Source organism: Columba livia, chromosome 1 (assembly GCF_036013475.1).
Source record: "Columba livia isolate bColLiv1 breed racing homer chromosome 1, bColLiv1.pat.W.v2, whole genome shotgun sequence".
In the NCBI taxonomy this organism is placed as follows: domain Eukaryota; kingdom Metazoa; phylum Chordata; class Aves; order Columbiformes; family Columbidae; genus Columba; species Columba livia.
This window is the reverse complement of record NC_088602.1, coordinates 144,943,680-144,958,430: the sequence shown is the minus strand read 5'-3', so window position 1 is coordinate 144,958,430 and position 14,751 is coordinate 144,943,680. Positions and strand designations below refer to the sequence as shown.

The 14,751-nt window shown below is 39.8% G+C and overlaps 1 protein-coding gene across 8 annotated transcripts in view; it reads left to right on the top strand.

The window, feature by feature from the left end:
• The window catches only part of BICD1 (BICD cargo adaptor 1), a 183,567-nt gene that overhangs the window by 85,951 nt on the left and 82,865 nt on the right, over nucleotides 1-14,751 (top strand). For all 8 annotated transcript variants that reach the window (XM_065034901.1, XM_065034907.1, XM_065034918.1 and 5 more), the window contains exon 2: nucleotides 11,583-11,795. In XM_065034901.1, the coding sequence (XP_064890973.1) occupies nucleotides 11,583-11,795 (213 nt within the window). The remainder of the gene's footprint in view (nucleotides 1-11,582; nucleotides 11,796-14,751) is intronic.

Below are 14,751 nucleotides of genomic sequence, written 5' to 3'. Positions count from 1 at the left end.
GTCTTCATTTCTAGACTAGTGTTGAAGATACCTAAGAAAATGGCCAACCATGAGTTGTAGCTCTTTCAACTGCGTGGTCCATGAGAAGTGGAGTGGATACCAGACCTTCCAGCATATGAAATTGCTCTGTTAATCATAATTTAGTTGAGAAAGGATTCCTGAAGATGATCTTGTCCATCCCATGCTTGAAGCCCAAAGTAAGGTGTTGCTCAGGGTCTTGTCCCAAACAAGTTTTAAAAATCTCTGAGGATGGAGATTGCCCCCCGACTCTGGGCACTTATTGTAGTACAGGACCACTTTCAGGGTGATTCTTATTTATTTATTCATTTATTTATTTATTTAGATGAGAATTTCCTCGGTTTCGGGTTGTGATCCTTGCCTTCTGTCCTTTCCCTGTGCGTTTCTGAGAAGGGTCTGATTCTGCCTTCTCTATCCCCCTTCAGGCAACAGAAGAATACAAGTATGTCTCCCTTAACCTTTTCTATTCATGCTGAACAAACCCAGTTCCCTCAGCCTCTCCTTGTATGTCATGTGTTCCAGATCCCCAAACATTTAGCCTTTGACCTACCTTAATCCAGGCAGTAAAGCACTTTGGCATGGAAAGTCTCAGATTCCAAGCATCAGGGAATGTTGGGTTGAATCCAAAACTCAGGTCTCTCTCAGAGGTCCATTTTAGACATATAGAGGTTTCCTCTCTAGGAGAAGTTTCAGGCACTCCCAGCAATGAAACTCACTTTGCTTTCCTCACTGCTGTTCTTCCTGAGCTGCTCATTTCATGGAGCAGTTGACAATGAACGTGAAATAACGCTCATTGCTGTGCCTATGGGGATAGGTCTGCTTCTTCTACTCCCATGTGCTGCTTTGCATTCAACAGCATGTTTTTAATTTACTATTGTGTCTCTCAGGGGTCTAAGAGCATTCTGCAGCTCTTCGGTCAGCTTTGACTCTCACTTCTCTGAATAACATGCTACTAGATGGCTTCACATTGTGAACCATTGTGCATGCTGGGAGTGGGTCTCCTGAGAGGCCCATCTGAGTGCAGCTAGCTCTGTAGGTCTGTGCTTGCATCATATTCTAAGCACGATGACGAAGATCTACTCACAGCCAGGTTGGTGTTTTCAGTCACAGAGAAGGAGCTGTTATGCTCAGCCTGTTGGGGAGAGGGCAAAGGCATCAAAAGACCTGCTTCTTTTTGAGTGATGGATAACCCCTCTCTTTTCACCCATGCAGTTTATAAAAACTGTAGAAACCAATCCCCTGAGAGGGTCATGAAAAGAGGATTGCAAGTTGTTGGAAAAAGTAGTATTTATGAGGATGGGGATGTTGGTGTTTACCTCTGCACATGCTGTATGTACTCAGTTCTCTTCTGCTGCATTTGGGGACCCCACCTAGCTGATGACTCACAGAGACAGATAAGCCACAAGGATGTATTTTGAGCAAGTTTGAGAAACATGAAGAAAGGCAGAGCAAGTCTTTATGCTTTTCTCTAAATGTCAGTTCAAGGATAAGATACTGCTACTTTCATTACCTGAGACTTTACAGTTACAGTGGATTCAAAGAATACCTTAAAGGAGGCAGGTTTTTTTTCTTTGTCTGTGAATATGTGGAGAGATGAAATTCCCATTTTGGCTTCTAATTTCTTTTGTTTGTATGACAAAGAGATGCTTTATTCTAAGCATAGTGACTTCTGCCAGAGGGTGACATTTTATAGTGCTTTGAAGATGAGGTTCTACCTGTGTAATTTCTTTTCATACTCAAGAGAAGTTTCCTGTTCTTAGTGAAGAAAATTCTTCATATTACTGCTTGGCAAAAATACTACCACTTACTATATACTCAGGATATGCAGCTTTAGATCTCTTTAGATCTCTCTCTTTTTTTTTTTTTTTTTTTTTTTAATTGAAATAAAATAGTGCAAGACATTAAAAGAAGAGGATGTGAATAAAATTGATGTTTTAATGCTTCCAGGATGTATGTAAACACAGATGAGTGTTTTGAAGCACAAGAATACCATTTACTTCTAAATTTGAGACCAAATCTCAGAATCCCTCCTAAAGTGAGGCCCAGGTAGTTTAAAACTTTCAGGTGATTCAGTAAGCAGGTAGCCTACAGGTGTGTAAGTAGTTCTGAAAGTTAGTAGAAACCTAGTTTTATGCCAATAGAATTACCATTTTCTACTCAAAAATTGTTGCGTATTTTGAAGCATACTCCTTACATCTGCAGCAGATGCAGATATAGGATTTCTCCATTGCTTTTTATACTTTGGTCTGCAAAGAGCGTTATCTTCTAAGAAGCAACTTTCTTTTTCCTTACTTCATTCAGCTTCGCTGGTTGATGTGCATCTGCGTCTAGGGCGCAGGTGCCAAACACACAGACCGTGGGCCGGATCTGGCCCCCATCCTTGTTTCACCTGTCTCGGCACTTACCCGCCAGCAATGCCGAGCTCCTTGTCCCCGAGCTCCTGCCAGCACTGGTCACACGTGCAGCGTGTGTGACACATATTATGCTGCAGGAGCAGGAAATGGCGGGAGCTACGGCTGTAGCTACAGGAGGGCAGTGAGACTGTGTGAGAAGAGTAGTAGGTGACACTGATGGGGACACCAGTAACTGCACTGGGCATTGAAAGACCTGACAGACAAGAATTACCTGGGGGAGGATGGTGAAATAAGGAGAATGATCTTCATAGTGGGTGATAAAAGGAGAATTACCAGTATGTCCACCCCTAAAGGAACATTCTCCTTATTCCACCATGGAAGAATGAGGAGAACGTTCATGCCGGGGAACAGCATTAAGGAAAATGTTACTGTACAAGGAACTGGCGATGAGGAATAAGAAAAATGTTACTGGGATAGATGGAGGGGGAGAATTGATGGGGAAAGAGTGACTGTTTATGGGGAAGGCGGTTCGAAGGAAAGGTGAGCCTCTGTGAGAGGGCCTGACTATTATTTAACCTGGCCCTGAAGTATATTGTGGTCTTTTACTTAGGTGGCACGCCATACCATCTTTGATGGAACAGTCTGAACCCCAAAATGTCCAGTAAGAGAAAAATTGATGCAGAAGGAAGGCAATTTAATGATAGATAGAAAAGCAAATCCATATTTACGTTTCAGGGAGAAAAAATAGTATGTCTTTTGTGTTACGAGACAGTGTCATTGATAAAGGAGTACAATGCACGTAACCTCGTGGCAAACACAAGGCCCGTGGGCTGAATCTTAAAATTACATTCAGCCTTTTGAAGGCAACCATGAGGCTAATGTGACCCCCAGTGAAAATGAGTTTGACACCCCTGGTCTAGGGAATGGTTGTGTCCCTACTCCTCCTTTCTTCCCTTCTCTCTAGAAGCAGCACTCTGGGCATGCAGCCACCCCTTACTTGTATGCTGCTCTGGGATAGTCCTAATTTGTTGTGATGAGAGTCCTTCCTTCCTCCTTCTTGTTGTGCCTTTGCAGCTGGAAATAATCTTTCCCTACACAATACTAACACTGACATTTCTCTCTGACAGAAAACTATGGCAAGAGTGGTAGCAACAATGTAGAATGCAGTTGGTATACTTCATGAATTGTTTTTATTACTCACTAGCAACATGGCTTTGCTTAGACTGCTCCTAAAATGTGCTATAATTCACTCTCAGGATGGAAAATTAATTTACCTATGGGGAGCTAATGTGAAATAACTAGAATGTCCCAGCAGGCTGATAACTCTTAAAGAATTGGATTTTGGCATGCATTCTTTGCAGCTTTATTCAAGCAAGAGCACGAGAAGGGACTGAAATTATCTCAGCCATTTCATAGCTAGAAAAACAGAAAAAAGAAAAGCAGTGAGAAATGCAAAAACAGATCAAGTTTTAGTGAAACATGAGATTTAGCTGTTTAGTGTAAAGGTGATAGAGCCTCCGGGGAACACATGTTCTATCTCAGATTTCAGACACATTTTGTTAAAAATAGTATCTTTGACAGTCTTCCATGTTTCTTCTGGTATTGCTTCTATTGGTTTTAATTGGAATTTTGTAATAGCTGGATGTTGGCCTGGTAATAGTGGAAACTCATAAAAGCACCAATATAGGCATTGGTGCAAATTTTTAAGCCACTTTATGTTTCATTAATAATGTGTGAATTATCTTGTTTATAGAAATAATTTAATTATTGGCCATATTCAGCTGCTTTAAAATTACCAGCATGAAGCTAATTAGTTGTGTTGTAGATAAATGGTGCTCTTTGTTACAGGCTTCCCCTTTCTTGTGTTTTCTGTGCCTGGAGGGAATGCTCAGGACAGGGGAATTGAAATCCTCATCTAGAGTGCTGTTAAAGGCAATTAAATGGAAATTCTTATTCACTCCCCCTTTTACTGGATTGCTGTTGAACAATGGAGGTTAGAAGTGAATGTTCATTTTCATGGTAGTGCTTTCTTCTTCGTGTCTATAAATATTTCCTAACCATCACATTTAGGAGTATTTTTGTTCCTTCTTTATAAAAAAGCAGCACGGTTGCCAAAGTCCTCGCAACGTGGCGTATTGATTGAAACCAGCACAATATGTACTGGGACTGCAGGAGCACGGCCATCTCTGTAGCTGAGTTGAATGTAAATGTTCATTTCCCCCAGTGCTTTAGGAAGGCTTTGTTGATTAGCATCTGATATATGAATTTCAACAGGCCTGGAGACAGCGTAGGAATCTATTGAAAACAAACAGAAGATGTCCACACTGTGCATGCTTTTATCCAAAGCTTCCTTGGGGAAAAGACTATGAATTGTTGACATTTGTCCTACTGCTCTGCATATGTAAACAGTCTCAATATTACTTACGTTTTTCATGCATCTGATGTCCTCAGTATTTCTGGCATAGATAAAACCTCCAGTACCTTGGTTTGCAAGTCTTTTTTTGCGACTTAAATCTCATGCAGACTTTAACTTAATCGACTTTACCATTGCACCAGCATTTGCATAATTATTGAATTTAGTTGATTAATTAAGCTGGTATTTGGAAATAAAGTTAAGTGCTTTTTGCCCATAGGAGGTAATAAAGTAGCTCCTTCAAGCCACATTTATGGATTTATCATAGTTCCCTATATACTGTGCTCATAACTATAGTATATTGTGTCTCAGATTGTGAATGGGTATATCCTAACAGTCCTTTTCACTGCATAGCTGTTACTGTTCTCTGTTTTTGAAATGGGAAGTTGAGAACAATTTCCTTAAGGACCTATCAAGTGTCCGTAGCAAAGCATGAATTGAAAATAACTGTCCTTTAAAGTTTAAATTAACAGATTAAAGTTTAAGTTAACAGATTTCATGAGAACAAATAAGGAAATCCCATTTTGTTGGCTCACTTCAAACAAAGTATAACACATTTAGCATTTTTTTCTCCAAGGTGGAGCATATGAAGTAAAAGGCATCTTGTTACATTAAAAAAAAGGAAAAACCCAGATACACATACAATAGTTTATGAATGTTGTCTGGCATGTAGTAAAAAACTGATCATCTTGAGCCTGGAAATTATGAAATGACCAATGCTTACAGTATCACAGTATGTTTGGGATTGGAAGGGACCTCAAAAGATCATCTAGTCCAATCCCCCTGCTGGAGCAGGAACACCTAGGTGAGGTTGCACAGGAACGTGTCCAGGCGGGTTTTGAATGTCTCCAGAGAAGGAGACTCCACAACCTCCCTGGGCAGCCTGTTCCAGTGCTCTGGCACCCTCACTGAGAAGAAGTTAGACAGTTGCTGCGATACAACTGAATTTTGATACATTATCTCATATTCCTATTGACCAGGGGACTAGTTAAATCTAGGAACCTTTTTTGCTGTTCTGAGCTGAAAGAGGAATTAGTGATGGGATTGAGCATCGTTCTGTCTGTTGCCTCACTGTAGGGGAGTTTAGCATCGTGCTTTCTTGAACACAAGAGGAATCAGACAAAGGGGACACTTGTGTAGCTGAAAAACAACAAGCTGTTTTCAGCTAGCCTGTCAAACCAAAAGTTCATGGTTTAGTTTTCTTGCCTCTATGCCCATGGCGATTCAGGCTGTGTTCTCAATCTGGTTTTGAGTTTTCAATCTGCCTGCCTTTATGGGCTGTTCTTCTCACATGCACCAGTCACACAATACCTACAAATTTTTTTTCTTCTGTCATTAAGCATGCATCTGTCTGTGTTTTGATTACAATGTTCCTGTTATTTGCATTTGAAGACTTTAATCATTGCAGTATTGGATTCCAAAAGGAAACTTATTGACCTCTCTCAGCCCTCTTAACTGAAGATCAGGAGGTGATGTCAACTACAGAAAGATCCAGTCTACATTATGAATAAATTTTAGAGGCATAAAACTTTCCCACTTTTTAAGAAAACAGATATAATATGACTGGGGCTCATCAGTCATTTCTGCAATGGGGTTGTCGTTTGCAGTTGCATTGCAACACTGACAAGAAACACAAGTCAGATTTAGACTCAGTGCTACCTCCTGTGTTCTTCACAGGAAGACACAGTCCGTGTCCAAGACCCTGGATTATTTGTGTACCCACAGTGTGAGGGACCAGAGAATGGCAAACAGCCAAATGATCGGAATAGAGCACCGAGCATATGCCTGCAGGAAAGCCCATGAAAGATGCCCAGTTAGGCTGAACGCTGGCTTGGATTTATTAGCAAAGAAACTGTTATGAGCAGGTTGATTTTAGCAGTGTTTGGGTGAGCAGGGTGCAAAATGGTGGAGGTAAGTTAAGAAAATAATGTGTCTAAATGTAGACCTTACAGGGGGTGGTAGTTTTCTACAAGCTGGTTTTGAGGGCTACAATCTGCTCAGCCCGTCATCTCCCTGCTCAACTTTGTATAGAGGGGATTTCCTCACAGACCTTTGGCTGCCACTGATTGCTCCTTAGCAGAAAAATGGCAGAGAACCCTGAGCTTTAGTTGTGAAGAAAGGAAAAAAAATATATAGTAAGCTTCAAACAATCAAAAGCCACCAACACAAACAAACAGAAAACCAACAATCAACAACCAAAACAAATTAAAACCCCCACCTATCTGAAAGAGATACATAGAATTGCAAGTGACTGAGGGAGTTTAACTGATAAGTGGGCATTCAGGTTGTGCCACAATAAGCCCTGTTTCTGACATTAACCACAGTTAGGCATCTCTAGCAAAGATTTCCCTATGTGGTGCCATACTGATATTTGCCTCCGGAATATGCTACCCTCCTGGATAATCCCAAACTATTTTTTTCCCTGCTTTTGTGTTAAGAATGTGGAGGTAACTAATACATAATACATTTCACTTTGCAGCAAGTTAGCAGCTGAAATAGGCAATCATTTGAACAAGTTCAATGCTGTTGCATTATGCATTGGAAAAACCACAGCAAGCCTTAAAGGTAGGCTGCCTGCTCATCCTGATAGCACTGAGGTCATGTTTTATTGCTTGTTAATCATCACAGACTGGAAGAGAGAATTTCTATGCAAACACTTCAGAATTCCTGCCCCAGGAGGTGGCTAGTAAAAGCAAAACTGAAAGTCAGAAATAGCGTCCTTCATTACCTATTTAATTTTTTAGCTGATCCTTTGTACATGTGTTGCTATCTACACCTAAATTAGACATCTAGCTTCTATTTTTTCCTTTCTTTTTTTTTCAAAGTGCTAAATATAATTTTCATTTTACAAACACCATTTCATGTCACTCACTACACATTAGCTTTCTATTGCTGTTTATATATGTCATATAAATATTCTTACATATGTTATTCTATTGCTCTTTTACAAATCTGTGCCCACTTCATTCACTGCATTATTTCTTTCATGCTAGTTTGCTTCTGACATGAGGATTTCTGTCTAGGGTTATTTAGAGTTCAATGGCAAATGGCCTTTTCCTTAAAGGTTGCACCTTTTTCAATTATCAGACTGACCTCTTAACCTGTGTGTGCCCACTGTTGCCATCCTTTATCATACACTCAAGCAAATATTGATTGTTATTTTATCATTCTCAAATTCACATTCTGAGATGCCCTTAAAAAGTCATGATACTGTTATACAGTTTTCAGGTCTCAGAATATATATACAATATTTAATTGCATCTTTTTACTCAGTGTTTATGACCAGCTTACAAAACCTGTCTCCTAACTCAGTTAAGGGCATCCTTTCAAGCAAAGTCTTGAGTGAACTGATGTAGTATAAGGTGAATTTCAGACTAGTATCTATTAGAACAGTCTTTGTCAAAACAGTAAATGTACTTCAGTCTTTGTAGTTGACTTGAGCTATTGTGCCTACATCAGGAGAGTGTTTCTCAAGGGAACAGAAGTCAGACAGGGCTATACAGCCCCCTGCGAGTCCTGATTTGAATTTGGAAGATGACGTGGTTTGACAGAAAAGCTCTGCAATGTGATTGCTGAAACTAAGAGCCACCAAGGTACCAGAGGTGATTTTTAAGGGGTTTTAATGAGTAGTCATACCAAGCAAGGCAGCACCATACTGAAAAGAACCACAGTAATTAATACGTCTGCAAGATATAGTACAGCGCCAATCCGAAATACCATCGCAGAAACAACACTAGTGAGTTGGGCACCATTTCCACAGTTACAGACACAGTTTTTGCTTCTGCAGTTACTTCTTCATGGACAGGTCAGAAAACTCCATAGCATATGCTGATGTACTTGTCCCAATCCAGTTAAAAAGATGGAAAAGCATGGAATAGCCCAGCCCTGCTTTGTCATCATGGCATGACCTGAAATTTGGTTTAAACAGAAGTTGGTGTGGTATTAATATAGGTGACAAAGTACTTCTAGACAGGAACAGCAGCTCTCAAGGAGCCGAACTATAAATCTTCACTATAAATATCTGACCAATAGAATAGAATAGAATGTTTCAGTTGGAAGTGACCTACAGTAATCATAGAATTTTAGAATAATTTGGGTTGGAAGGGAACTTTAAAGGTCATCTAGTCCAACCCCCCTGCAATAAGCAGGGGCATTGCTCAGAGCCCCGTCCAGCCTGGCCTTGAATGTCTCCAGGGATGGGGCATCTACCATCTCTCTGGGCAACCTGGGCCAGTGTTTCACCACCCTCATAATAAAAAATGTCTTCCTCATGTCTAGCCTGAATCTCCCCTCTTTTAGTATAAAACCATTACCCCTTGTCCTGTCACAACAGGCCCTGCTAAATAATCTGTTTCCATCTTTCTTATAGGCCCCTTTTAAGTACTGAAAGGCTGCAATAAGGTCTCCCCAGAGCCTTCTCTACTCCAGGCCGAACAACCCCAACTCTCTCAGCCTGTCCGCATGGCAGATGTATCTCAGTCCTCTGATGATCTTGGTGGCCTCCTCTGGCCTTTCTTGACCAGGGCCCTTTCTTTCCAGTACTGAGGGCTCCAGATCTGGATTCAGAACTCCAGGTGGGTTCTCACCGGAGCAGAGGGGCAGGATCACCATCTAGTCCAACTGCCTGACCAATTCAGGGCTGACCAAAAGTTAAAGCATGTTATTTAGGGCATTGTCTAAATGTCTTTTAAACCCTGACAGGCTTAGGGCATCGACTTCCTCTCTAGGAAGCCTTTTCCAAGTGTTTGACCACCCCCTTGGTAAAGAAATGTTTCCTAATGTCCAGTCTGAACCTCCCCTGGTGCAGCTTTAAGATGATTATCATACATGCTAAAATGCACTTTCACACTACATTTGAGGAAAATATAGCGTAAACCTGGAAGGCCATCATCACAGTGTACTAGCATTTATCCATAGTGCTTTAACTATAGTGCTCTGATAGGGTTCCAGCTCCCATTTCATCATGAGCTTCTCCAGCCCTGTTGGTCCTACCTGCTGTTCTGCTGTGTTTTGGTTTTTCCTCTGGACATGTGGCCTTAATATTTTTCTTGAAGGATCTTAATTAGACTGATGCCTTTTGCTCAGTCTCAAGTTAGGAACAGTGGGCCATCAAACATAAGTATGTAGAGTAAGATATTGGCAGTGTTGCTGAAACAGTCTTCTTAGATTCATAGATACAGTGACTGATTCAGTGCTGAGCAGTTTCATTAAATTGAATTTCTTGCTATTTGGAAAACCCTATTTGGCAAGTTGCTGATGCTTGCTATTTCAGTAACTTGCAGTCTTTTGAGAAGACAGCTGGGTTAATACATTATTGAATATTTTTAGAATCCTTTAATGCTGAGTTCACAGGATTCTGTAAGTGAAGTAGACTTAAAAGATAAAAAGTTTTTGAACATGGTTTTGCTTTGAAGTTTTTAGGGGGCTGCTTCAGTCCTAGTGCCAGTAAAACTTAGATGGTGTTCTGAAAGGCTATAAATAGCAGCAATAAAACAATGGATTTAATTTCGCAAGTAGTTCTTATTGATGGGAAGGCAAAGGAGGCCACTGGTTACAGTGGGTACAAATGTATACTCTGCTTTGTGGTTTCATAGGAATAGGTAGATATTAGGCTTTTGGGGATAATTTCCCACCGAAAGAATATATATCACCATGACTTATATCTCTCTCATGTTGGGGGAAAAAAAATCATGCTATTTCAAACATACTCTCTTTGAGTTAAGTTATATGAGAGAGCTCTTGCCTATGTTAGGCTGAATATTCTTAACATTAGATGCCTTCTTTTGGCTTTTGCCAGAATTAGGCCATTTCATTTTCAACCATATGTCTCTTTTTAAAGGTAATAGAAACAAAACAGATTTTGCTTTTCTTTTATTATTTTATTACTGTTTTAATTTTATTTTTATTTATATATTCTTTTGTGCTGTTACATTTTTTTTATGTCATGATATCATTGCAGGTTTTTTCTCCTGTCTTTGCTAGTTAAATGGTATCTCCAGCGCCTCTACTATCATGCCTTGTACTTTGCTTTCTTCCAGGTTGCTTCAGAATTGTCCAAAATACCGTCAGAAATTGTCACTGAGAAATATTGCTCTGTGAAACTGATCTTTCTAAGCCAGTAACAAGAAAAGAGGAAGAGAATCACTGAAAATTACCTATATATTTAGAAACTTCTTTAATACTTAAATATTGCTTCTTTATAGCAGAAACAGAAAACACTGAGTACAAATGAAATGGAGGGGCTTTCAAACTCTGTGTTTTGTTTACCAGTGGCCACTGCTTTGTACTCAGACCATTTATTTTTCCTTTCAAGTTATAGGAAGTTTTTTTCCATACCATGAAGTCAGCTCCTATCATAAGACTATGTTGAAAATAGAAAGGAATTTAGAAGGATTTGTCAGCTATTTATGCACTTTAGAACAAAACAAACCACACATTGGTTTTGCAGAACTAATGAAGAAAGGAATTGACAGATTATCAGCTGACCCTCATGCAGCAGAGTTAAACACTGGTGCTAATTAGTGGCTAGTTAGCAGAGCACCATCTTGATCTCAGTGGAGGTTGCCTGGATAGGGGCCATAAATCCGTACTGCAAATGAGAACAGCTTCAAGATGCCTCATTTCAGCTAAATGGTGTCCCTCAGCTGCTGGGAAGCTGCTAAGGCAGTATTTATTAGGTCAGAGTTTGGAACTCACAGATCTATTTCATTCCTGCTGGCTAGGCAGCTGCTTGTTATTGTTGATGATTTTTCTAGGGCTTCATTAGTTTTATTCTGTGTGCCGTTTTCCTCTTGCAGGCATTTGGACAGTCCTTCTCTATTCACCGCAAGGTGGCTGAAGATGGGGAAACACGTGAAGAGACTCTCCTCCAGGAGTCTGCGTCAAAAGAAGCTTATTACCTTGGGAAGATTTTGGAGATGCAGAACGAGCTGAAGCAGAGCAGGGCGGTGGTTACCAATGTCCAGGCAGAGAATGAGAGACTCACTGCTATTGTCCAAGACTTGAAAGAGGTAAATGGGGGTTTGCAGGGAACAGGAGGCTGAATTTTCTTGGAGAATCATGGATGGCATGGCTCTGAGTCATGAAAATACCACAAGAAGTAAAAATGCTCACCTACCAGTCTGTCATCCCAGAAACCACCTGGCCTGAGTGAACTATAATTTTGAAAGGAAAAAAGTGCTGCTTTTAAAATTATTTTTAAACAAGAAAAACCCCTACAAATACAATAAAACCTAATTCAGGAAGCTATAAATTCCCAAGTACTCTTAGCATTTTGCATTGCATTTTATAACCCCTGCATATAAGTGAATTTTATGTAAACACATTTCCTGCATACTTATGATATTAATGCAATTCCTCTCCTTCTCAACATTCACGTCATTTCTCAGGTATTCTGAGTGTTTAAAAGGTCTGGAGACGAGGTTCTTAGGGACATGGTTTAGTGCTAGAGTTAGGTTATGGTTGGACTTGATGATCCTGAGGGTCTCTTCCAACTGAAATGATTCTATGATTGGCTAGAATTAAAGCATTCACCAGTTTTCTTCTACCATAGAGCAAAATTAAAATGTATGCTCATGTTTAGAAGATGGGCAACAATAAGGAAGTCAAATGTAGTTACTGGCTATATGGGACACAGTGGTTATTGATTAATTTCAGTGGATAATTTAGTAATATTTAATAAGTTGTCTTTTTTTTTTTTTTTTTCCTTGTGAAATCTGGAACTTAAAGCAGAAGGGTGGTTTTTTTTTTACTGACTACTGTTTCTATATCCCAGTTACTGGAGGACTGGTATAATTTTACTAGTTTATTCTTTCTGTGTTGATAGTTAGTTTGTACAAATTATGTAGCAAAGCCTGACACAAGACTATACACAGGAGGAAGGTGACCGTGTTCTTCAGCTTTGCTAGCAAATTGGCTCTAGCTCACTTTCTTAGACTCTGGCCAGCATTAATTATGGCGAAATGGAGGATAAGGAATACTGACTATCAAGTCCTCATCACCTGTCCTGGGTTCCCTATAGGTTTGTGACCATGTGCTCATTTTGGGTGTGCCTTTTGTGCCTCTAAAGAGTTGACATTTATCAAAATATTTTGTCTCTTTGACCTGTCTCACTGCTGTGGGTCCCTGTCCATCTCTACCGATCTATTTGTTGTGCTATAGTCTCCTTCCCTGGATGAAGGCTGTTTTTGCAATGTGAGTGTTTGAGAAGTTGTACATGAATTTGCTACGATCTTGATGGCGTGTTCATCAAGGTGCCTTCAATGCACACTTTTCTTTTATCTTTCTGCCATTTCTTCTAGTGCTGTATAAACGTAACCACTCCTGCATTTATACAGACCTAAAATTACATTCGGCCCTTTGAAGGCAACCGCAAGGCTGATGTGGTCCCCAGTGAAAAGGAGTTTGACACCCCTGTTCTAGTGGTTTCACACACACATTCATACCTCATTCATACTGATCTTACTGTTTCTCTTACAATCTTCTATAAATTCAGTTTTCTAAGCAGGGCAAGTACATGCAGGGGAACGTAGCACTTGATGGGACCTCTACATCTTCCTGCTTTCTCCAGGAGTGATTGGACGTAGGGGGTCTCCCCAGTGTCCAGCTGCTAGAAGAGATCTTTCCTAAGTGATCATGGAAAGTGATTATTTCATGTGAATTTAACAAATTAACCAAGATTGTAATGTTTTCTGTAGCTGAGTGGAATGACATACTTTTAACCTACAGAAACTCCTGGGACAAGTGTCTCCCTGGCAGTAGGTCCTTTACTCCCATTGAATATTCTTACTTAATGGTTGCACTGGACTTGCCCATAATATAATACAAATTAGGTTTCAGTAAGAAGTAAATATGTGCTGTTTACTCATAAGTTCCAATTAAAATATGTGATTGTAATTTCTGTTGCAGGGGTTAAAAAAAAAAAAATCAAGTTTGTATCTACTCATCCTAAAATCATATCCTACAATCTTCTTGGTAGCAGGCAATCAGCTGCAAACACCTAACCATTAGGTTAAAAGTCACATGTCCTGAAGACCTGGAGCTCAGTCACAAACAAAGAAGAGGGTTAGAAAAAAATACATCTTTGTACTCAATTCCTTCCTCTGGGGTCTCCTTGGAATTCCTTCAAATGCAAATCTCTCTTCCATTTTCTGTCATGATTATTGATCTATAAGTTATTCAAGAGGCAGTTTCAGTACCTGTCCTCCCTAGAATATTGATTGTCCTCATTTCTTTAGAGATAATAGCAACCCCTACTGTGAGACCAGCTGCAATTATTTTCTGTTCTAATGCTAAAAAGAAACAAGTCCTAGTAGTTAGTTAAAATGCAAGAAAAGAATTTACTTGAATAAAAATAAGGCTGATAAACTGATTGTTGTTATTAAGGTGAAGTTGGACCCTGAGTATAAAGTCCTTGGCTATGTTGAACTTTTTGTGGAATTTCAATCAATGTATTTAAACATAAATGGAATTAGTGCAGTCAGTTCATTACCAAGCTTACACTACACACTATTATGATTAATTACTTGAATATAATAAGAGATAGAGAGTGATTGACACCTACCTCAGGGTCTTAGGAGTCTTGTCACACTGAATTACACCCTTATTTCACCTTGTGCTCAAAGGAGTCTCACCCTTGTACAGCTCAGTAAACCTTGGTCCAAACACATAAATCCTAAGGCTGCAATGTCCGAGTGCCTGCAGGAATGACATGTCCTTCTACTGCGTTTATGGACTTTGTCTGCTTGTCTTGGTTTGGGTACTGCTAATGGGAAAAGGCAGGCTTAACTTACTCCAAATCTTGACAAGCACTAAGGTGGGGGAAAAAATGAAATGCCTGGTACATTTTGAGGTGAAGACAGTCATTAGAAGCTGCTACAGGTAGATCGTTACATTGAGAAAGTAATTTGTCTCTTTAGCCAGTATATATGACGATCTAATTAGAGGGAAAAAAAAAATGGAAGAAAA